General features: G+C 38.3%; 1 protein-coding gene across 4 annotated transcripts in view; it reads left to right on the top strand.

Annotated features, from left to right (window-relative positions):
• Positions 1–18,581, top strand: part of C8H11orf54 (chromosome 8 C11orf54 homolog) — a 29,713-nt gene extending 11,132 nt beyond the window's left edge. Inside the window, exons 3-9 of one of the 4 annotated variants that reach the window (XM_036860704.1) lie at positions 5,094–5,192; positions 9,788–9,861; positions 10,045–10,146; positions 11,256–11,432; positions 12,878–13,027; positions 16,346–16,462; positions 17,408–18,581. In XM_036860704.1, coding sequence (XP_036716599.1) covers positions 5,094–5,192; positions 9,788–9,861; positions 10,045–10,146; positions 11,256–11,432; positions 12,878–13,027; positions 16,346–16,462; positions 17,408–17,581 — 893 coding nt within the window. In that variant the 3' untranslated portion in view covers positions 17,582–18,581. Of the gene's footprint in view, positions 1–5,093; positions 5,193–9,787; positions 9,866–10,044; positions 10,147–11,255; positions 11,433–12,877; positions 13,028–16,345; positions 16,463–17,407 lie in introns of those variants that run through there. The other 3 variants (XM_036860705.1, XM_036860706.1, XM_036860707.1) reach the window with 3 other exon arrangements.
• The last annotated feature ends 3,739 nt before the right edge of the window (positions 18,582–22,320 follow it).

Genomic DNA, 22,320 nt, shown 5'->3' with positions numbered 1-22,320 from the left:
GTATTTAATTTTTGATAGTTTGATTAATATGTGTCTCGGAGTGTTTCTCTTTGGGTTTATCCTGTATGGTACCCTCTGTTCTTCCTAGACTTGATTGACTATTTCCTTTCCCATGTTAGGGAAGTTTTTGATGATAATCTCTTCAAATATTTTCTCATACCCTTTCTTTTTCTCTTCTTCTTCTGGAACCCCTATAATTAGAATGTTGGTGCATTTAATGTTGTCCAGAGGTCTCTGAGACTGTCCTCAATTATTTTCATTCTTTTTCTTTGTTCTGCTCCCTGGTTATTATTTCCACCATTTTATCTTCCAGCTCACTTATCCGTTCTTCTGCCCCAGTTATTCTGCTATTGATTCCTTCTAGAGTATTTTAAATTTCAGTTATTGTGTTGTTCATCACTGTTTGTTTGCTGTTTAGTTCTTCTAGATCCTTGTGAAATGTTGCTTGTATTTTCTCCATTCTGTTTCCAAGATTTTGGATCATCTTTACTATCATTACTTTGAATTCTTTTTCAGTTAGGTTGCCTACTTCGTCTTCATTTATTTGGTCTTGTTGGTTTTTACCTTGCTCCTTCGTCTGTAACAAATTTTTTTGTCGTTTCATTTTTTTTTTTTTTGAGGGTGGTGCTGTATTCCTGTGTTACTGGTTGTTTGGCCTGAGATGTCCAGCACTGGAGTTTGCAGGCAGTTGGATAGAGCTGGGTCTTGATGCTGATATGAGGATTTCTGGGAGGTGTCACTCCAATTGATATTCTGTGGGTCTGAGGTTCTTGTTAGTCCAGAGGTTTGGACTCAGAGCTGCCACAACAGGAGTTCGGGCCCGACCTCCGGCCTGGGAACCAAGATCCCGCAAGCTTTGTGGCATGGTAAAAAAAAAAAAAAAGGGAAGAAAGAAGAGAAAAAGGAGCAGTACAATATCAAAGATAAAAAAGATAATAAAATTAGAACGATAAAAAATATATTAGAAAGTAAAACTATAATTGAAACAACTGCAACAAGGTAAAATAAAACAACAGAAAAAAGAAAAAAAAATAAAGGTGCGGGGGGAACAAGCCAAAAGAGAGATCACTAACAAAGTATAAAGATAAAATAAAATTAGAAAAATAAAAGATTAGGAAAAATAAAAATATAAAAGAATCAACAACAATGAATCAATGAGGTAAAAACAGAACCCCAATCTAAAAGAGGAAAAAAAGAAAAGAAAGAAAAAGTCTGGCTCTAGGGCAGGAGTTAGCCATGGGGTGGAACTTAGGCAGAGGTGGGGTTTTGGGTGGGGCAGGGCCTAGGCGGGTGGGGGTGTGACACTTGAGCATGGCGCCGGGGCCTAGGCAGGGTGATGTTTGAGTGTGGGGCGGGGCCTCTGCTTAGGACCTGCACAGAAGGGGAGAGGCATCACGTTGAAAGGAGGGCCTCTGGAGTGTGGAGTTCCGGAGTTTGGAGATAGGGCCCTGAGTGAGGGTGTGTGGGTAGGGTTTAGGCCCAGCTCATTGGAGGAGGTCTCCAAGTGTAGAGGTAGGGCCCTGGGTGGGGGTGTAGGGGCGGGGCTTTGGCTCTGCACAGCAGGAGGGAGGCTCCAAGGGCAGAGGATTAGGCCCTGGAGCCCAACAGGCTCCCTGGTGCCTAAGAGGACAGGGAAAGCACTGGCCCCATTCCCTTCCGTTCCTTTGTGCCCCTCCCCCACTGTCTCCCCCAGGGTCTCCCCCGTCACTGCTGGACCCCTAACCATGGGTGGGTCCCGCTGGGTGGAGGAACTGCTTCCCTCCCCTGGCTGGCCCTCAAGGGTGCCGGTCCCATAGGTCCAGCCTTTACTTTTGCTCCCCCTTCCCTCCCTCCCACTCACTCAGGACTGCAGGGCTGGAGGGGGCCTAGGTGGGCAGAGGATCAGGCCCAGGATCTCAACAGGTTCCTGGGGGTCCACGTGGGCAGGGGAAACCTGGCCATGCTCCCTTTTGATCCTCTGCCCTCCCAGTGGTTCCCCGATTTCCCCCTTCATGTGTGGGATCCCTTCCCCTCCCCCAGCCGCCCCTCAGGGCTCCAGTCCCATCCCACCTCCACTTCTCCTCCCCCTTCACTCCCCCCAAGCCCCATGGCCTACCCGGTTACTGGGGGTTTCTCTCGTCCCCTTAGGTGTCTGTGGTCCCCCGGTGCCTGATAGGTGCCCTAGTTGTGAGGAGACGTTGAATTCCATGTCCTCCTAGTACGCCATCTTGACTCCACCCCTGCTTTATTAACTTTTTACCAGTTGTAATATTCTTGAAATATATAATCTACTGTGGGTATTAATCATGTTCCCAATCTACTACTTTTTCCTCCCTCTCCTGATATGACAGACTGCCAGTTGAACTTGCTTAGATTTCTCTGTCTGCATATGTTTTTAGGTTCATTTCAGCTATTTGAAACAAGAACCTAAGGCAGCTTCCAAGATTAATTCGAAAGGAGGGGATATAGATAAGAAAAGAAAATAAAAATAGGAATATGAAACGAAGCCAGGAATAGTACTAATCCAAACTGTATAGCCTGTCAGAATGCTAGCATTTGTCTGACAGCCTTTGGATTCTAATTCTGAGGGTAAGGGTAAACCTACCCTTATCTCAAAGTGTATCTGTCCTGGTAGCTCTTCTGTCCTCCTGATAAGGTTGAAGTCAAGAAGTATATTCACCCTATGCCCCAGTTAACGGGGCAACAGTTCTTGAGGCGCTAGCCTGTGTTCCCTCTTTGCCTGGCAAAGAAATAAAGCCACTCTTTCTTTCTTATTTAAAAAAAAAAAAAAAAGAGGTATATTCACGTTTTGCTTCGTTGTGGCTCTCCTCTAAACCTTCCTATTTTCTCCCTAAATTGAAGGGGAGTTAGTAAACAAACTGGATTACTAGTATTCTTTGTCTGTATTTCTTTTCTGTCAGTCTGTCTTGCCTGATATAACAGGACAGCTAGGAATCAGACGAGTGCCTTCCTACAACCTATCTTCTCTTGTGTCTTTACGTTTCTGTTTTCTATCTGTAGAAGATATATTCTATACAAAACAGAGATGAAATCTAAATTTTTTGGCTTAAAATTTGTTTTCAGTTTTTACAGAAAATCTTATAGCCAGAACTTGGTCCCTTTGTGATTGGTAAAAAATAGATTTTACTATATTTCCATACATTGAATCTTTATATATTCATAAATATGCAGTCATTAGTCTAGGTAGGGGGATTTTCCAGTCAATTTGGTTTCTGTTCTCATGTACATAAAAGATCTGGTATGGAATATCTATTTAGGATATTTAGGGCTAAATTTAGGATGACTTCATGATTTTAGAAAGTCTGATTCTACAAGACTAAACTAATGGCCGACACTATTGTCAGAGAAGGTTTTTTTGGCTGCACCGAGTGGCACGTGGGATCTTAGTTCCCCGACCAGGGATTGAACCTGTGCCCCCTGCAGTGGGAGTGCAGAGCCTTAACCACTGGACCGCCCAGGGAAGTCCCCTTAGAGAAGTTTTGTATAAGAACTTTTCATCCTTAAAAGTACATTGCTCCTGGGCTTCCCTGGTGGCGCAGTGGTTGAGAATCTGCCTGCCAATGCAGGGGACATGGGTTCGAGCGCTGGTCTGGGAAGATCCCACATGCTGCGGAGCAACTGGGCCCGTGAGCCACAACTACTGAGCCTGCGCATCTGGAGCCTGTGCTCCGCAACAAGAGAGGCCGCGATAGTGAGAGGCCCACGCACCGCAATGAAGAGTGGCCCCCGCTCGCCGCAACTAGAGAAAGCTCTCACACAGAAACGAAGACCCAACACAGCTAAAAATGAATAAATTTATTTTTAAAAAAAAGTACATTGCTCCTAGATTTATAACTTTGAGACATCTGTTTGCTTTTTTACCTTTTTGATTGAGTTATGACATATCTACAGTAAAGTACACTAATCTTTTTTAAATTTATTATATTTACTTTTTAAAAATTTTTTTGGCTACGTTGGATCTTCATTGCTGAGTGAGGGCTTTCTCTAGTTGAGGCGAGCAGGAGCTACTCTTCGTTGCAGTGCACGGGCTTCTCATTGCGGTGCCTTCTCTTGTTGCAGAGCATGGGCTTGAGGCACGCAGGCTTCAGTAGTTGTGGCACATGGGCTCAGCTGCTATTAGACATGTGGGATCTTCCCAGCCCAGGGGTCGAACCTGTGTCCCCTGCATTTGTCAGGTGGATTCTTAATCACTGTGCCACCAGGGAAGCCCAAGTACACTGATCTTAAGTGTATAGCTTGATGAATTTTAACGTGTTTACACCCATAACACACCCAGATTAAGATATTAAATATTTCCAGCATCCCAGAAGACTCCTTGCACTTTCTCAGTCAATATCTCTACCCCAAGAGGTGACCACTGTTCTGACCTGTTAGAACCTTAGATTAGCTGCCTGTCTTTGAAATACGTATGAGTCATATAACACATACTTCCATGTCTTACTTCTTTTGCTCAACATTTTGTCTGTAAGCATTAATGAAGGTGTTGCATGTAATTGCTTACTTTCTAGCAGTTTAAATATTTACATTTCAATACTTGGAATCCTCTCCCTAAAAGAAACATAGTCCTCACCTGAGTGCAGTGTTTATCTTCAGTGGTTTCTAATCACTACAGTTTACAGTGTTATTTATGCAAGTATTTATGTATCTTAATATACATATCTTGTGATTGTGTCCAGTGTCTGATTATATTCATTAATAAGACCTTTTCCCTCTCCTTTTGTTTGTTTGTTTGTTTGGCTGTACTGCATAGCATGTGGGGAGCACCCCCTGCAGTGGAAGTACTGAGTCTTAACTGCTGGACCACCAAGGAAGTCCCTTATCCCCCTCCTTTTAAGTTACACAAGTTTAGGGACTTCCCTGGCAGTCCAGCAATTAAGACTCCATGCTTCCACTGCAGGGGGCACGGGTTCTGTCCCTGGTCAGGGAGCTAAGATGCCACATGCCATGTGGCACATCCAAAAAAAAAAATAATAATAATAATACATTACACAAGTTTAGGTTGGAAGTTTGACACACAAAACAGTTGAGGGAAGACTTGATATGTGATGGCAAATTTCTACCTAATGTTTAACCCTTTTCCTTGTCTTTATTAGTTCTGCAGAAGGGGCTAACGGATAACTTTGCTGATGTCCAGGTCTCTGTAGTTGATTGCCCTAATTTGACCAAGGAGCCGTTTACCTTTCCCGTAAAAGGTAAGCAATATCTCCAAAGGATACTGCCCCAACTTTTAAATTGTGCTTAATTTCTGTGTTTTCTAATATTGGTCAAATTTCATTTTATACCCTTGTAGAAAAATACGGTGTTTTATGTACTTTTGTAACTTTCACAAATATATATATAATATATATATATAATAGATATAATTATATAATAGATATTCAATAGGCTAGAATCCTGAATATCACATGAGAGTTTTGTTTTTAATCATTCAAATCACTGTTATGGAAACTTACTGTAATTTTTATTTATTTATCTATTCATTCATTCATTCATTCATTCATTCAAGACCAGAAGGGATCTTAAAAGCCTTGTATTTATTTGAATCATCTATTAAATACTAATATCCCTTCAACAAATTTGTCAAGTGATTATCCAGCCAGTGTTTAAAGTGAGAAGGGAAATTAATATTGATGCTGAAACTCAGCCTCTGTGCAGCAGTGCCGAATTGAATCTCAGAGACGAGTTTTGGGTGAAGTAGAAAAGAATACTTTTATTGCTTTGCCAGGCAAAGGGGGCCACAGAGGCCTAACGCCCTCAAAACTGTGTGTCCCAAACTCAGTGGGGGGGTTGTGGGGAGTCTTACAGTCAAGGGGCGGGGCTTCTCATAAGGATTAGGGTGCTTGCAAGGCCTGCATTCCTTCAATCTAAGGATCATCTCAGGTGGTCCCGTGATCTATGGTTCTCTAGGTTACTGAACTGTAACCTTCTCTCTGGAATGAAGAATGTTTCATCAAGTAGTTAACATCTTCCATGTGTCCATGTGGTGGGGGTTTTAGTTCTGCGGAAGAGCTCAAAGATATAGTTATGTATATCCCGTGAGGAGGAACCAGGACCCTGCCCCAAGGCTGCACTACTGTTTCTTGACCGCTCCTCCCTTGTCTCTTCATCCCCTCCCTTCCCTGATTAGCAACTGTTTGAGCCTGCCCTTTGGAACTCAGGGAAGGTCACAGAAGCTGAATGAAGCCTATTTCCTACCAACATAAAAACAGGGGACACGAAAAGACTTTTGTGCCCAGGAGCCCCACAGGGTCCTGCTCGGTTTCTTTTTTTTTTTTTTTGAGTTTTATTTTATTTATTTTTTTATATATCAGGTTCTTATTAGTTATCCATTTTATACATATTAGTGTATATATGTCAATCCCAATCTCCCAATTCATCACACCACCACCACAACCCCCCCCACCACCACTTTCCCCCCTTGGTGTCCATACATTTGTGCTGTACATCTGTGTCTTTATTTCTGCCCTGCAAACCAGTTCATTTGTACCATTCAGTTTCAATATTAAGTGAATATAATTTGTCAGACAGTATGATGGATATCTATATTTGATGTCTTAAATTTTTATAATAACACTGCAAGGTAAGTACTAGCCCCAGTTTATAGATGAGAAAACTGAAGCTCAAGAGAGGCTAAGTAATCTCAGTGTGAATCATAATCAGGATTCAAATCCAGATCTGTCTGCTTCCAAAGTCCAACATCCTCTCATTATACCCTACTGTGATGAGGAATTTGGAGAGAAACAGTCACACTTACTCACTCTTTTATTAGCTAATTGACATCTTTGTTAAAAAGCAGTTTTACGTAGAAATCCTGGACTCTAGTTCTTTCTCTGCCACTTAAGGTTTCATTACCTGGGTAAGCCTATTAATGTATCTGGGCTTCAGATACATTGATATGGGGATGGGGGGTAGTGGGATTTGGGTTAAATGTTCTTTTTGGGTCTTTCTAGTTCAGTCTTTGATTTTAAGTAGACCTGTAAATTCTAGAAGTTTTATGTACCAGATGGCAATTTCTCTTCACACCTTGAAAGCATTTATCATAATACGTTTTTTTTTGCTTTATGTTTTGGTTTTTTGGCCCCGAGGCACATGGGCTTTTAGCTCCCCCACCAGGGATTGAACCTGCACCCCCTGCATTGGAAGGTGAAGTCTTAACCACTTGACTGCCAGGGAAGTCCCTATCATAATACTTTTTTATAGCTGTTTCTTCCAATTACAAGGGTAATATATTTTACCCCAAAATAAATAATTGATTAAATAATTAAAATAAAAACCAGAAAACACAGAAGAGTACAAGGAAAAATAGTTAATCTTAATTTTGTCACCCAAAGGGTTGGTTTGAAAAAGAGTTTTCTAGGTTCTTGTCAATAATTTGTGAGTCTTTAAATTACATACTAAGGAAGCCAGATATGTATGCATATGTTACATATATGATCTTTCATAAACATATTTAGGTACTTTCTACATGAACTGGTCTTGTCACTAGTGATCTTGGTGTGTTTACTAGTATTATTTTGTCTTTTTACCCGAAAACCAGGTTCACCTCTTGGTGGGTGTCGGGCCAATAGACAACCAAAGCACTAGAGAAGGAAGGATTTATTGTCACTTGCAGCAAGTAAGGAGAACACTGGGGGATTTTTCCCAAAGCAGTGTCTGCCCAACAGCAAAACTGGGAAGTTTTAAGCTAAGAGTACATGCATATTCATGACGGGGCTTGAGCAGAGGAGAATTCAGCATAGAATTGGGGCAAAGGTCTACAGAGTCCAAGCTTTAGTTGACTGAAGTCTGGAGGGTCAACATCATCATTCCATCCTCCACCTGGGTGGGGGCCTTAGTTCCTGCAGAACTCCAAGATTTATTATTATCTATATCCCTTGAGGAGGAACTAGGACTCTGCTTTATCACTGCACTATTGTTTCACTGCCTTTTTTCTGTTCCTGCATTCCTTTGTTCCCTTAAGCTCATTAATTGCTGAGACCTGTTCAAGGGCAAGCATTGTGGCCAGGCTTAGATCACAAAATGGCTTAGGCCAAAATGAGTTCTCTTATGTCAAGAAAACCATTCCTGGTTCTCTTTCTCCAGGGACTCCTACCCTATCTGCTTACAGTCTGTCTACACATTTCATACTGGTTGGCCATTGCTGCCTGATATTATTTCTCCTCTTGGTTCTCCTCTCTCCTTGGTTCTTTGCCTCTTCTTCCTTGGTGCCTTTCCTTCCTCCATGATGTTCTTTCTTCCTCATTTTTACTGGCTCCTTTCTCTTTCTGGCAGGCTCTTAAATTTTGATCTTTCCAGAATTCTTTCCTCATCCTCTTATTCTGTCCAATCTCTCTGGCTTTTCCATCTACTCCTGTGGTTTTAATTCTACTTGCATACAACAACGTTGAAATCTGTATATCTCACCTAGCTTTCTCTTTTTCTTAGCTATAGGTCAATAATTCCAGTTCATTCCTTCACCATAGTTGCCTATTCTCCTTTCTTTGTTCTTTTTCTTAATTTCCTCATCTGTTTTTAGCTCATTACTTGTCTTTTCCCTAGACTACTAAAATAGTCCTTCTAATGGCGTCTGTAAACTTTAATGTTACTATCATTTATGAGTCTTATAAGTGAGTAATTTCTGCCGATCCCATGGAAAACATTTCCAAAATCCCTAATTATAAATGGAACCTCACAGAATTCTGTACATGTGTCCTCTGCATAGCTGAATTGAGCAATTATATCTACATTTATTATGGAATGATGTTAGTGTGAAATTTGTAAGACTACTTTTTCTCAGATAAAAGGTAATGATTTTCCACTCTACATTAACAAAAAAAAAAAAATGTGCCTTTTCCCAAACAGTGTCTAGCTGTACCTGTGACGTTTAATTAAAAATGTAAGTAGAAAGTTCCCAGCATCTGAATTTACCTAAAATTACTTGTCATTTTTATAAACAACCTTGTAACAAACAACTCTAACAAGAGGACTTCTCAATATGGATTTTTTTTTTTAAAGGTTTGCATTTTTTTTTTTTAATTTATTTTATTTATGGCTGTGTTGGGTCTTCGTTTCTGTGCGAGGGCTTTCTCTAGTTGTGGCAAGCGGGGGCCACTCTTCATCGCGGTGCACGGGCCTCTCACTATCGCGGCCTCTCTTGTTGCGGAGCACAGGCTCCAGACGCGCAGGCTCAGTAATTATGGCTCACGGGCCCAGTTGCTCCACGGCATGTGGGATCTTCCCAGACCAGGGCTCGAACCCGTGTCCCCTGCATTGGCAGGCAGACTCTCAACCACTGCACCACCAGGGAAGCCCCACAATATGGATTTTTAAAAGAAGTAATATTTTACCAAGATATTTTAAATTAAAATATAATTTTAGCTAAAACCCTCCCTCCCCCAAAAGAAAGATTTTTAAAGGAATAAGTCATTATAGACCAATTCTAGAAACCTCATCCAATCCAAACATTGGCTGCACTGCTAGCCCTTGCCCTATCATCATCAGCTTTCTTTTTTTTGTATTATTAATTTTTACTGGAGTATAGTTGCTTTACAGTGTTGTGTATCATCAACTTTCGATTGCCTTTATGCTACTAACTATATCAAGTCACGCTTGGTTATGACAGTATTAGAAACACAGGAAGTTAGAACAGGACAGGGATCCTAGCTACTTACATTTTCCAACCCCTATTTGTAAAACTATGAACCGAAAAGTTATATACTCTTAATAAATTAGTGTCTTCTGGCATTTTATACTTAAATTTAGATGTTTGCCTATTTTTAAGATGGCTTTTTTTATTTATTTTTTTTAGGTATCTGTGGGAAAACTAGAATTGCAGAAGTAGGAGGTGTGCCTTACTTATTGCCTCTTGTAAATAAAAAAAAAGTAAGTTTCTTTTACTTTTCACATTCACATGAAGATTATGAAAATTAGGTTGATTCCTGTTTTTATTATTAGAAGGTCCATTGACCAATGTGACAAGGAAATGTTAATGGATGCAGTAATAAAAAGTAAACCTGGGAATTTATATAAATAAGATTTAAATAATATGTGTTTCCTCTTGTATAGGTTTACGATCTAAATAAAATCGCAAAAGAAATCCAGCTTCCTGGAGCTTTTGTTCTTGGAGCAGGAGCAGGCCCATTTCAGACTCTTGGATTCAATTCTGAGGTCAGCATATATATAATTATTTTATTTTATTGATTTGACACTTAGTTTGCCTTTTTCCTTTTACTGCCCTATCAGAAATCTTGTCTTCTGAATGAATTGTAAGTGGTTGATGTCATACCTCTCTACAGATTTGTTGCTGTTTGATACAGATTTGGAGTCTAGCACATGCTCCAATCAGTCCAACTGAAATGGAGCACTCATGTCTAATTTAGATTTTCTTATGGCATACACTCAGTATTAGAGGAGTCCATCGAAGGTCCTACTGTGATTTGCTGAGGACTCTGGACTGTGAAAGATTTCAATCCTTACACATCAGAGGATTCCTAAGTTCTCTATGATCTTTGCTGGTATAAGGGCAGCTTTCAATCAGAAGATGAATATTTAATGATCTAATCAACTCCCTCTTTCAGACCAAATTGCGGGGACCTACCCCAGTAGTATGATTATTATTTACAAAAGGTAATATCTATCACTATGTATGTTAACACATTTCCAACATAAAAACATCACTGTTTCTTCACATCTCACGAACAGAAGAATGAATAACCTGCTCAGTCTGCCCATTCTCTCACAGCCTCTTACAGGTGTGACTGTTAGTCAGTAATCATACAAGTCCTTTTACAGAAACATTAATATAATTTGCCTGGTGTTCAAGACAGAAAAAGTTTAAAATTTAAGTGAGAAACTTTAGGGACTTCTCTGGGGGTCCAGTGGTTAGGACGTGGCACGGCACTTTCACTGCCAAGGGCCCGGGTTCAATCCCTGGTCAGGGAACTAAGATCCTGCAAGCCACTCGGCATAAATAAATAAATAAATAAATAAATAAATAAATAAATAAATGAGAAATTTTGATGCAAATGTCACAATCTTATAGAAACACTATAATACTGTAAACATTTTCTAAAATGTTTTTTCAGTTTTTTGATATTTGTAAATCTTTAACATTTTGAATCTAACATTAAATATTTTATTTTTCATGTTTTATTATTAGATCTTGAAATAAAATGTCTTAAAGTCTAGGACAAAATATTTTGTTACATTATTCAAGATCTTCTCTTTGCATAGAGATACTAGGATTGACTAATTACCTTATTTACTTTTCTTTTCAGTTTATGCCAGTTGTTCAGACAGAAAGTGAACACAAACCTCCTGTGAATGGAAGTTACTTTGCTCATGTTAACTCTGCAGATGGAGGGTGCCTACTTGAGAAATACAGTGAGAAATATCATGATTTTGGGTTTGCATTACTGGCTAATCTTTTTGCCAGTGAAGGCCAACCTGGAAAGGTGATTTTGTTCTAAAAATGCAGTATTCTCCAAGAGTTCTCAGATAGCTAAAAATTTGAATGCTTATTCCTACTACTGTAGTTTTCTTAAGAAAATCCAAAGCTACCTAAGTCCCAAACCTCTTTAAATAACCCAGTTATGAAAGATTCAGAAAGTACTACAGGCAGAGTGAAAGTCTCATTTAAAACTAAGGTTAAGAATAATACTTTGGGCTTCCCTGGTAGCGCAGTGGTTAAGAACCCGCCTGCCAATGCAGGGGACACGGGTTCGAGCCCTGGTCTGGGAAGATTCCACATGCCATGGAACAACAAAGCCCATGTGCCACAACTACTGAAGCCAGCGCGCCTAGAGCCCACGCTCTGCAACAAGGAAGCGATCGCAATGAGAAGGCCTAGCACCGCAACGAAGAGTAGCCCCCACTCTGCTCAACTAGAGGAAGCCCGCACACAGCAACAAAGACACACGCAAACAAAAATTTTAAAAAATTAAAAAAAAAAGAATAATACTTAGTAAGCGATAGCCTTTTTTCCAAGGAACTAAAAGTAATAGGATGTTCCTGTGGGGAGTGAGTTAGTCAAATAGATGAACCATGCAGCTGAAGTAGATAATGTCTACCTATATAGTTAGTATATACATAACTTACTCATTTCTGACTGATCAGACATTGATTGAGATAGACAGAAATGGGAGCAAAAAATTATAGAAGAGGTGAGGAGAATTAATGCCTCACTTCATATTTACTTCCTGTTAGTACAAAAAAAAAAGGATGATTTCATGTTACAAAATTGTAATGATGGTCGCACAACTCTATACATATACTGAAACCCATTGAATTGTATACTTTAAATAGGTGGATTGTATGGTATGTGAGCTATATCCCCAATAAAGCTGTTATTTTTTTTTAAAAGATGATTTCAGTTTTAGCTGTTGTGAGAACTCCCAGATCTTGTAGAGATAACTACTTCAGCCACTTTGGGAAATGAGATAGTGAAGCAAAAATACCTAATAAAGTGGAGGTAACAGAAGTCCAGATTTTTAAAGGAAATGAGAAAACATAATCATTTCTCCTCCCTCCAGTTATCAGAAGTTAATCCCTTTAAACCAAAGAATTCTCAGTCTTTTACCACCTTGACATATAATAAGAATCTCTAGAGTTCAGTGTAGAATTTGGCTATAAATTTATAAAATTTAGCTATAACTCTCTTTCTCAGTCCAAGAAAGCACATTATTAGAGTAAATGATACATAATTCATATATATATATAATACTATATATATTATTAAGACTTAGAGGATTGAGACACTTCTGCTCATATCTGGGTGCTTGAAGCAAACAAGTGAATATTTGCTTGATGGCATTAAATTATATAATGTTTCACTTGGGTAGTTATTTACATAATATTTTGCAGCTTAGAACAATGGTATGTATATTTATGTCCTCTCTAGGTCATTGAGGTGAAAGCCAAAAGAAGAACTGGAAAACTTAACTTTGTGACTTGTATGAGACAGACTCTTGAAAAACATTATGGAGATAAGCCTGTAGGAATGGGAGGTACTTTCGTGATTCAGAAGGGAAAAGTGAAGACTCATATTATGGTAAAGGCCTGTGTGTGTGTGTGTGTGTGTGTGCATGTGCTTAAGACTGTAGGATTTTTTTAATATACATTGAGAATTTAACCTTTTTAAAAAATATTTATTTATTTATTTTTGGTTGCATTGGGTCTTAGTTGTGGCACGTGGGATCTTCGTTGCATCATGTAGGATCTTTAGTTGCAGCATGCCGGCTTCTTAGTGGACTTCTTAGTTGCGGCATGCGAACTCTTAGTTGCAACATGCATGCAGGATCCAGTTCCCTGACCAGGGATTGAACTTGGGCCTCCTGCATTGGGAGCACTGAGTCTTACCGATTGGACCACCAGGGAAGACCTGAGAATTTAACTTTTAAAGACACCCTGAACAAATCCTTTTACTGTGATCATATTACTTTCAAATTTAAATGACAAACAATACTGTAAAGCAACTTGTATGATAATGTCCAGCTGGAGTCCTTTTTCATATTAATATATTAGAACTTTCTTCTCAATTTGTTTGTATTAAAGATCGAGGTAGATGTGAGTATAAGCCTTAGAAACTGATTATTTTCATTGCTAGAATCCCTATATAGACTTTGCTATTAAGATGGTTGTGGTTTTAGGGAAAGAACTCATGAAAATTATAATCTTATGGGCTAACTATAATAAGTTTATAAGACATTAACGACGGAATACTATATGAAGACAGACCAGGTCATCTAGGACTTTTAAAATAATTTTTGGTAGGTGAGTGAATGAATGAATAAATGAATGAAGTGTAAAAGTGTTGTAACTTAATGTCCTTTTTGTTTTAACAATGAAGCCATTAGAAAATGTATTGTTTTGATGTTTTTTATCCTGATAATTTTAAATGGCAAGCCAGCTGATTCTGCATAGAAAGACACAACATTTGTGAAACTACTTACTTTTCCAATTTACAACAAAATTATAGATAAATCTATTTATACCAAAGGATTATAGGATTTCTTAAAATTCAAGTAAACAATACTTTATTATTAACTATAGTTATCATGATGTGCATTAGCTCTCTAGAACTTATTCATCTTATAACTGGAAGTTTGTACCCTTTGATCAACATTTCCCCATTTCCCCCACCCCCTCATCCTCTGGCAACCACCATTATACTGTTTCTCTAAATTGGACTTCTTTAGATTCCACATATAAGTGATATCATGCAATATTTGACTGTGACTGGCTTATTTCACTTAGTGTTGTATAATGTCCTCCAAGTTCATCTATATTGTTACAAATGGCAGGATTTCCTCCTTTTTTTAAGCCTGAATAATATTTCATATACATATGACAACTAAAAAGATAGACAGATAACAATTTCTTTATCCATTCATCTGTTGATGGACACTTAGGTTGTTTCCCAATCTTGGCTAACGTGAATAATGCCACAGTGAACATAGAAGTGCAGATATCTCTTCAAGGTAGTGATTTCATTTCCTTTGGATATATACCCAGAAGCAGAATTGCTGGATCATATGGTGGTTTTATTTTTAATTTTTTGAGGAACCTCCATAATGGTCGTGCCGGTTTACATTCCCACAAGCGGTGTACAAGTGTTCTCTTTTCTCCACATCCTCACTAACACTTTTCATCTCTTGTCTTTTTGAGAACAGCCATCTGCACTAGAGTGAGTGATATCTCATGGCTTTGATTTGCATTTACCTGATGAATAGTGATGTTGAGTGCTTTTTCATATACCTGTTGGCCATTTCTATGTCTTCTTTGGAAAAATGTCAAATTCAGTCCTTTGATCATTTTTTAATTGGGCTTTTTTTTTTAAAGGAATTCCTTTATTTTAATTAATTAATTAATTAATTAATTATTTTTGGCTGTGTTGGGTCTTCGTTTCTGTGCAAGGGCTTTCTCTAGTTGCGGCAAGCGGGGGCCACTCTTCATCGTGGTGCGCAGGCCTCTCACTATCGCGGCACGCAGGCTTCTCACTATCGCGGCCTCTCGTTGCGGAGCACAAGCTCCAGACGCGCAGGCTCAGTAGTTGTGGCTCATGGGCCCAGTGGCTCCGCGGCATGTGGGATCTTCCCAGACCAGGGCTCGAACCCGTGTCCCTTGCATTGGCAGGCAGATTCTCAACCACTGCGCCACCAGGGAAGCCCTTTTCTTTTTTTTGCTATTGAATTCCTTATATATTTTGGATATTAACCCCTTATCAGATAGACGGTTTGCAAATATTTTCTCTCATTCCATAGGCTTTTTCATATTGTTGACTGTTTCCTTTGCTGTGCAGAAGCTTTTTAGTTTGACGTAGTTCCACCTGTTTATTTTTCCTTTTATTACCTGTACTTTTGATGTCATATCCAAAAAGTCAAATCCAATGTCATGAAACTTCCCTCCTATGTTTTCTTCTAAGAGTCTTTGCAGTTTTAGCTCTTATATTTAGGTGTTTGATCCATTTTTAGTTAATTTTTGTATATGATATAAAGTAAGGGTCTAACTTTGTTTTTTTACATATGGATATCCAGTTTTCCCAGCACTATTTGTTAAAAAGACAGCCCTGTCTCCATTGAATGGTCATGGCATCCTTGTCAGAAACCATTTGACCATATATGCAAGGGTTTACTTCTGGGATCTCTATTCTATTCCATTGATCTGTATGCCTGTCGTTATGCTAGTATCACACTATTTCGATTACTATAGCTTTGTAGCAAGCCTGATATCAATAAGTGTGAGACCTCCAACTTTCTTCTTCTTTTTCAAGATTGTTTTGGCTGTTTGGGTTCCCTTGAGGTTCCATATGAATTTTAGGGTGGATTTTTCTATTTTTGCAAAAACGTCATTGGGATTTTGACAGGTAATGCAGTGAATCTTTAGATTGCTTTTGATAGTATTGACATGTTAACAATATTAAGTTGTCCAATCCATGAACACAAGATGTCTTTCCACTTACTGGAGTCTTTTAAAATTCGTTTCAGCAATGCTTTGTACTTTTCAGTGTACAAGTCGTTTGCCTCCTTAAGTTTATTCCTAAGTATTTTATTCTCTTTGATGCTTCTACCCCACTTTCAATGCCTTCCTTTTTTTTCATCTACCAGTATCAATAATGACATTTAAGACTGGGATGAGGATATGGTCATAGGAAAACTGAGAGACTCCTTTATTTATTCATTCATATCTTTTAGTGTGTACACATTGATTGGTGGTCCTTTTGAAAACTAGAGTATATAACTTCTCTTGGTGCCAAAAATAGCAATAGAATGTATAAGAAGGCCTAAAGGTTTTAACAATGAAATTATATATAAATTTTTACCTCAATAATATTCAGTATGTTTACTTGTTTAATGTCCTTTTATTGTAGCCGGCAGAATTTTCTTCCTGCCCATTGAACTCTGATGAAGACGTGAATAAATGGTTACGTTTTTATGAGATGAAGGCTCCTTTGGTTTGTCTGCCAGTTTTTATCTCCAGAGACCCAGTAAGTCTATGTCTGTCTTTTACATTGCAATAATGCTTGATTTTTAGAATATTCTTTTAGAATTAGGCACTTTTTGTGTTCTTATTTAAGAACTAAGATAGTCTGTAGAATTGTCTTGAAAGGTAAGGGAGCAAGTATCTGACCACCTATGATTTAGGCAGAGCAGATTTTACCTTTGGAAAACTGAAGGCACAGGCATTTTAAATAACACCCAAAGTCACATTATTAAATAGTAGAAGCAGGACAGGATTCAGGTCTCCTATCATCTTATTTGCTGTTCTATATACTGTTCATTATATTCTAATATTCTACCCTAGAAAATATAGACTAATTCAAAGCAAATATCTACCAAAATACTGACTATTTATATCTTTTGATCCAGTGACTACATGTCTAGGAATTTATCATTAAATATATGCTTATGTGCATAAAATGACTAGTTAAAAGGGTTATTCATGACAGCATTGCTGTAATAGCAGAAGAACTGGAAATAATCTAATGTCAGTTGGAAAGTGGTATGCGCATACAATAGAATACCATGTAGATATAAAAGAATTAGGAAGCTCTTCTATGTTCTGATATACAAAGATCTGAAAGCTATATTGTTACATGAAGAAGAGCAACACACAGCACAGTAGGTGCGGAGTACTACCATACAAGTAATAAATTTTTAAAAAATCCTTTTGGAAGGATATAGAAGAAACTGCTTACTTTGGTTGCCTTCTAGGAAAGGAAGTGAGTGGTGAGGGCAGGAGATGGAAAGATACATTTTACTGAATATATGCTTTTGCACCCTCTGAATTTTGAATCATGTGACTGTATTACCTACCAAAAAAAATAAAATAAAAATTATTGTAACATAAATTTAAAAAATCTCCCATCCCCTTAAACAAGTTCTATGCAAGATAATTGGAATACTAACAGATAGCTTCTCTGTTGTCCTAGGGGTTTGATTTGCGGTTGGAGCACACTCATTGTTTTAGTCATCATGGAGAAGGGGGACACTACCATTATGACACCACCCCAGATATAGTGGAATATCTTGGATACTTCTTACCTGCAGAGTTTCTCTATCGTATTGATCAACCAACAGAGACCCATTCATTTGGGCGAGATTAAATCAACTGATACTCATTTGACTGATTAACTCATTAATTGATACTAATATAAAGCCTAATAGAAATGATCTCACTACTTAATAAGCCCTATTTTTTTCGGCCTTTGAAATGAAAGGTATGTTGACACTGTGCTCTGTATTACTTCACAGATCTATCTGAAAGGGATTATTGGGAACAAAGACACAGGATGGAGATGTTCTTCATTCTTTTTATTCTAAAAATCAGTCTTATGTTTATAATTAAATATAAACAGGATTAAGAATCAAGTGATGATTCCTACTAGCTAATGGCAATAATTTACATTTGTATATTCAGTTTTTCAAGTTAGTCTTACAACTGCTAAGTGGATGTTTCTGGGTATTAGAAAAATCAGTGCTGGAAATGTTGACAGTTGTTAAATCTTTCTACTGAATTTTTAAAATCCATTTTAGAAGTCAAAGTACACTTTTTTCATGGAATAAGGTGGTCAGAGGGAGCAACTTTACTCCTTTTGGTGATGTTGAACCATACTCCGAAGTTTGCAATTTGCCTTTAACAAATATTAGCAACCGGACGGTTAGCCATGATTCCTCCTTTGTTTGGACTGTCAATTGGAAGCAGTTTGTGCCTTGTTATTTGCAAGAAGAGAAGTGAAAAGAAACAGCATCAAAATACAACCTCGAAGTGAGTATACTTTAATTTATAAATGAGGCTATTGCTAAATATGACTACTATCCTTCATGCAATATAAAATTATACCTTTACCAACTGTAATGATTGAAATTTTCCTCAGTGTTTTTCTATAATAATCATGAGCCAAAAACAACTCTCTAATCTTGTAATGCCAACACTGATTTAGGAGCTTTTTAGTACTAAGCATATAATAAATTGTCAAGAAATATTTTTTGTCTTTGGATGTTAACTATAACATGTGCTGTGAGTATAAATTCCTAAATATTATTTTTTAATAAACACTAGTTTGTACCAAAAGAAATGAATAAAAATTTTACATTCATAATATGATATTGTGTTTCTTTTTAATATCCTACCTCCAGACAAAAATAATATTAGTATTCATTCATTTAACAAATACATACTGAATGAACACCTACCCTGCCCTCTGGAATGTAAGCTCCATGGCGAGGGCTTTGATCACCACTATAGCATTATTGCCTTTAAGAGAACCTGGCCAAAGTGGGCACTCAAATATTTGTTGAATGAATGATTATGACAGATACTTCACTAGATGCTGGGATCTGTCGTTCAGTCATTTATATAGTAGGGGAAGGCAAATACATATTATGTCAGGTGGTACCAGTGCTATGAAGAAAAATAAAGCAGAAGATGGACTGTGAAGGAGGATGTTATTTTGTTGTGGGCATCCACACTGAGAAAAGGTGGGCTCCCCACCCAAAATTCAGCTCAGATGTTGAGACTGATGAAGTCACACGCATACCAAGGGTGTATGAAAGACTTTATTATTCCCATAATGAGGCTTTCTGGGGAAAGCAGGGCAGCTCCCAAGCAAGTCCAAAAATGGCCTGAGAGAACAGAGAGAGGAGACTGGCTTGGGGGTTTTATGGTGGTTAGGGGGTAGGGCCAGGGTGATGGTTCTGCATGCAGTTTGAATTTCCCACAGGTGGCAAAGCAAGAAACAGCCAGGCTTTATTGCACAAATGTGGGGCAGAAGGGGAGGAAGGAGTGGGGTAAGGCTTAACAGCTGTCAGCAGTCAAACATCAAACGTGGAATCAGACTCTATATGACACATTTTATAGAGAGAGATCGGAGAAAGCCTCTGATAAAGAGACATTTGAACAAAGGCCTGAAAAAACTGAGCGAGTGAGCCATGAAGTTATTTGGAGAAACATCCTTTCCAGCAGATTTAAAGGCTCAGAGGCAGAAGAGGACTTGGTATTTTCAAAATATGGCAAAGAAGCCACTGTAAACAAAATAGGATCACCTGAACTCCATGAAGCTAACATCTAGCGCATATTGCGAGAAGCAATTTTTAAAATGCTAGCTAGCTAGCTAGCTAGATATTTGCAAAATTATGTTAATACCATATTCACTTTAGGAATGTGACAAGGATGCCCAATATCATTAACTATTGGAGTTTCAACCAGGAAAAAAAGACAAAGACAGAATAGGTATAACAACTGAAAAGGAAGGAAAAAATAATTTTTTCAGCAGAAAACATGATTGACTTCTTGGAAAACCCAAGAGACTCTATAGTTAAATTATCAGACTGAGTTCAAAGAGGTTCCTAAATATAAATATTACTCAGCCATAAAAAAACAATGAAATACTGCCATTTACAGCAACATGGATAGACCTAGAGAATATCATACTAAGTGAAGTTAGACAAAAACAAATGTATGATTTCACTTAAATGTGGAATCTAAAAAATAATACAAATGAATCTATATACAAAACAGAAACAGGCTCACAGACACAGAAAACAAACTTACGGTTACCAAAGCGGAAGCGGGTGGGGGAGAGATAAATTAGGAGTGTGGAATTAACAGGTACACACTACTATACATAAAATAGATAAGAAACAAGGATTTACTGTATAACACAGGGAACTATATTCAATATCTTGTAATAATCTATAATGGAAAATAATCTGAGAAAAAATATATATGTAACTGAATCACTTTGCTGTACACCTGAAACTAACACAATATTGTAACTATACATCAACAAGGGAAAAAAAAAGTTGCTAGATGTAAAATCAGTATACAATAATGAGTTGTGTTTCTGCATACCAACAAAAAATAGGTTAAAAATGTAAATCTGGCAGGAATTCCCTGGCGGTCCAGTGGTTAGGACTCCGTGCTCTCAGGGCCAAGAACCTGGATTAGATCCCTAACTGGGGAACTACGATCCTGCAAGCCTCGGTGGCATGGCCAAAACCAAAAAAAAGGAAATTTGAAAAGGATACCAATTACAGTGTTACCAAAAGTACACAGCAGTATTTTTATTTAACAAAAGTTATATATAACCTTTATGGAGAAAATTATAAAACTGTTGAAAACTCAAAGAAATCAAAATAAACAGTTACATCCAGGAAGATGCAATCTCATAGAAGTATCAATTCTCAAATCTATAAATTCAATTCAATGTCAGTCTAATCCCAGTAGGGCTTTTATAGAACCTCACCAGTTCATTTTAAAATATATGGGATAGGGGGACTTCCTTGGTGGTCCAGTGGTTAAGACTCCACACTCCCAATGCAGGGGGCCCAGGTTTGATCCCTGGTCAGGGAACTAGATCCCGTGTGCTGCAACTAAGACCCGGCGCAGCCAAATAAATAAATAAATAAATATTTAAAACACTAAAAGCAGACTCTCATTTGCTTTTGGTTTTAAAAGCCCAGCTTCCTTTTAGGTTCTCTGTGATGCCTCCGTGTGGCTTGTTCTACCATTCGTTCCAGGACAATTTACTGAACACCATCAATGTGCCAAGCACTGTACCAGGCCTACCCCAGTCAGCTGGGGACACTGACTGACATACGAACAAATAATTAAAATAAAAAAGGATAAGTCCTATCAGTATTACCCTGTAAGGTACTGTACATTAGAGGACACTTCATATCACAAACACAAAAATAAATTTACTAAAGAACACATGAATTTCTGGTACTGGCCAAGATGGAATAAGCCCACAACAGGCTATTTCTTCCACAATTCCAAAATACAAAATTTTGGATAAAATACAAAAAGCAACTCCCAGAACACTGTTGAAAATCAAACCATTTTGACTGAATGGTTGAAGAGGGAAGTCAAAACTTGAAGAATGAATAATACTGATGATGAGTTTCCTGATTTTTCTTTCCTCTTTTATCCAAGGCAGTCTGGGTCACAGAACTACGCAATGGGCATGGACAGCAAAAACTCCCAAGAGACAGTTCTTTTTGGCCCGAGAACCAGGAAAGGGAGCCTCAGCAGGCCACAGTGTGAAAGTCTCCATTTTTTTCTTGTTTCTTTTTTATCTCTTGGCTCTGCCCGGAGGCTAGTCCCAGTGCAGTCAGAGCTGCACTGCTGTACCAGTGGTATCAGGGGAGCTGTTACCTAAAACACCAAGAGAAAAATGATTCCAGAGGAATCAGGAAATGGGTTTCTTATGATCCCATTTTTCTCTCTCTTTTCTCTTGGTACTTCCTCTGGAGGGTGGCCCCAGCTGTGAAGAACTACATTACAGTCTGGGGTGTAGGGCACTAAAAGTAAGAAAAACTGGTATTTGTGGCCAGAGGAAGCAGGGAAAGGGGTGATATTCACAGTATTCCCTTATTAGCCTATTAATGTCTGTAAGAATTTTGAATGTGTATCCCAAATTATCTTATACTCCGTTCTGTGTTTTGGACTTTTCCATTGTCCAACCTTTGAGTTCACTAATCCTTTTCTGTGCTGTGTCAAATCTCTTAGTAAACCCTGGGTTATTAATTGCAGCTAGTTTTTAGTCTAGAATGTATATATGATCATTTTTTTTTTTATAGATTGAAATTTTTCTGTTGAAACTCCCCATCTTTTCATCCATTTTGTCCATTTTCCGTTTTTTTTTTTTGGCCGTGCAGCATGCAGAATTTCCCTGACCAGGGATTGAACCCATGCCCCCTGCATTGGAAGCACGGGGTCTTAACCACTGGACCACCAGGGAAGTCCTCAATTTTTTTTTAACATACTAATCTGTTAAAGTCCTTGTCTTCCATCACCAATGTTTTGATCATTCATGAATACGTTCCTATTATTTGTTTTTGC

Source organism: Balaenoptera musculus, chromosome 8 (genome assembly GCF_009873245.2).
Source record: "Balaenoptera musculus isolate JJ_BM4_2016_0621 chromosome 8, mBalMus1.pri.v3, whole genome shotgun sequence".
NCBI lineage: Eukaryota > Metazoa > Chordata > Mammalia > Artiodactyla > Balaenopteridae > Balaenoptera > Balaenoptera musculus.
Note: the sequence above shows the minus strand (reverse complement) of the source record. Positions and strands in the feature narration are given on the sequence as shown.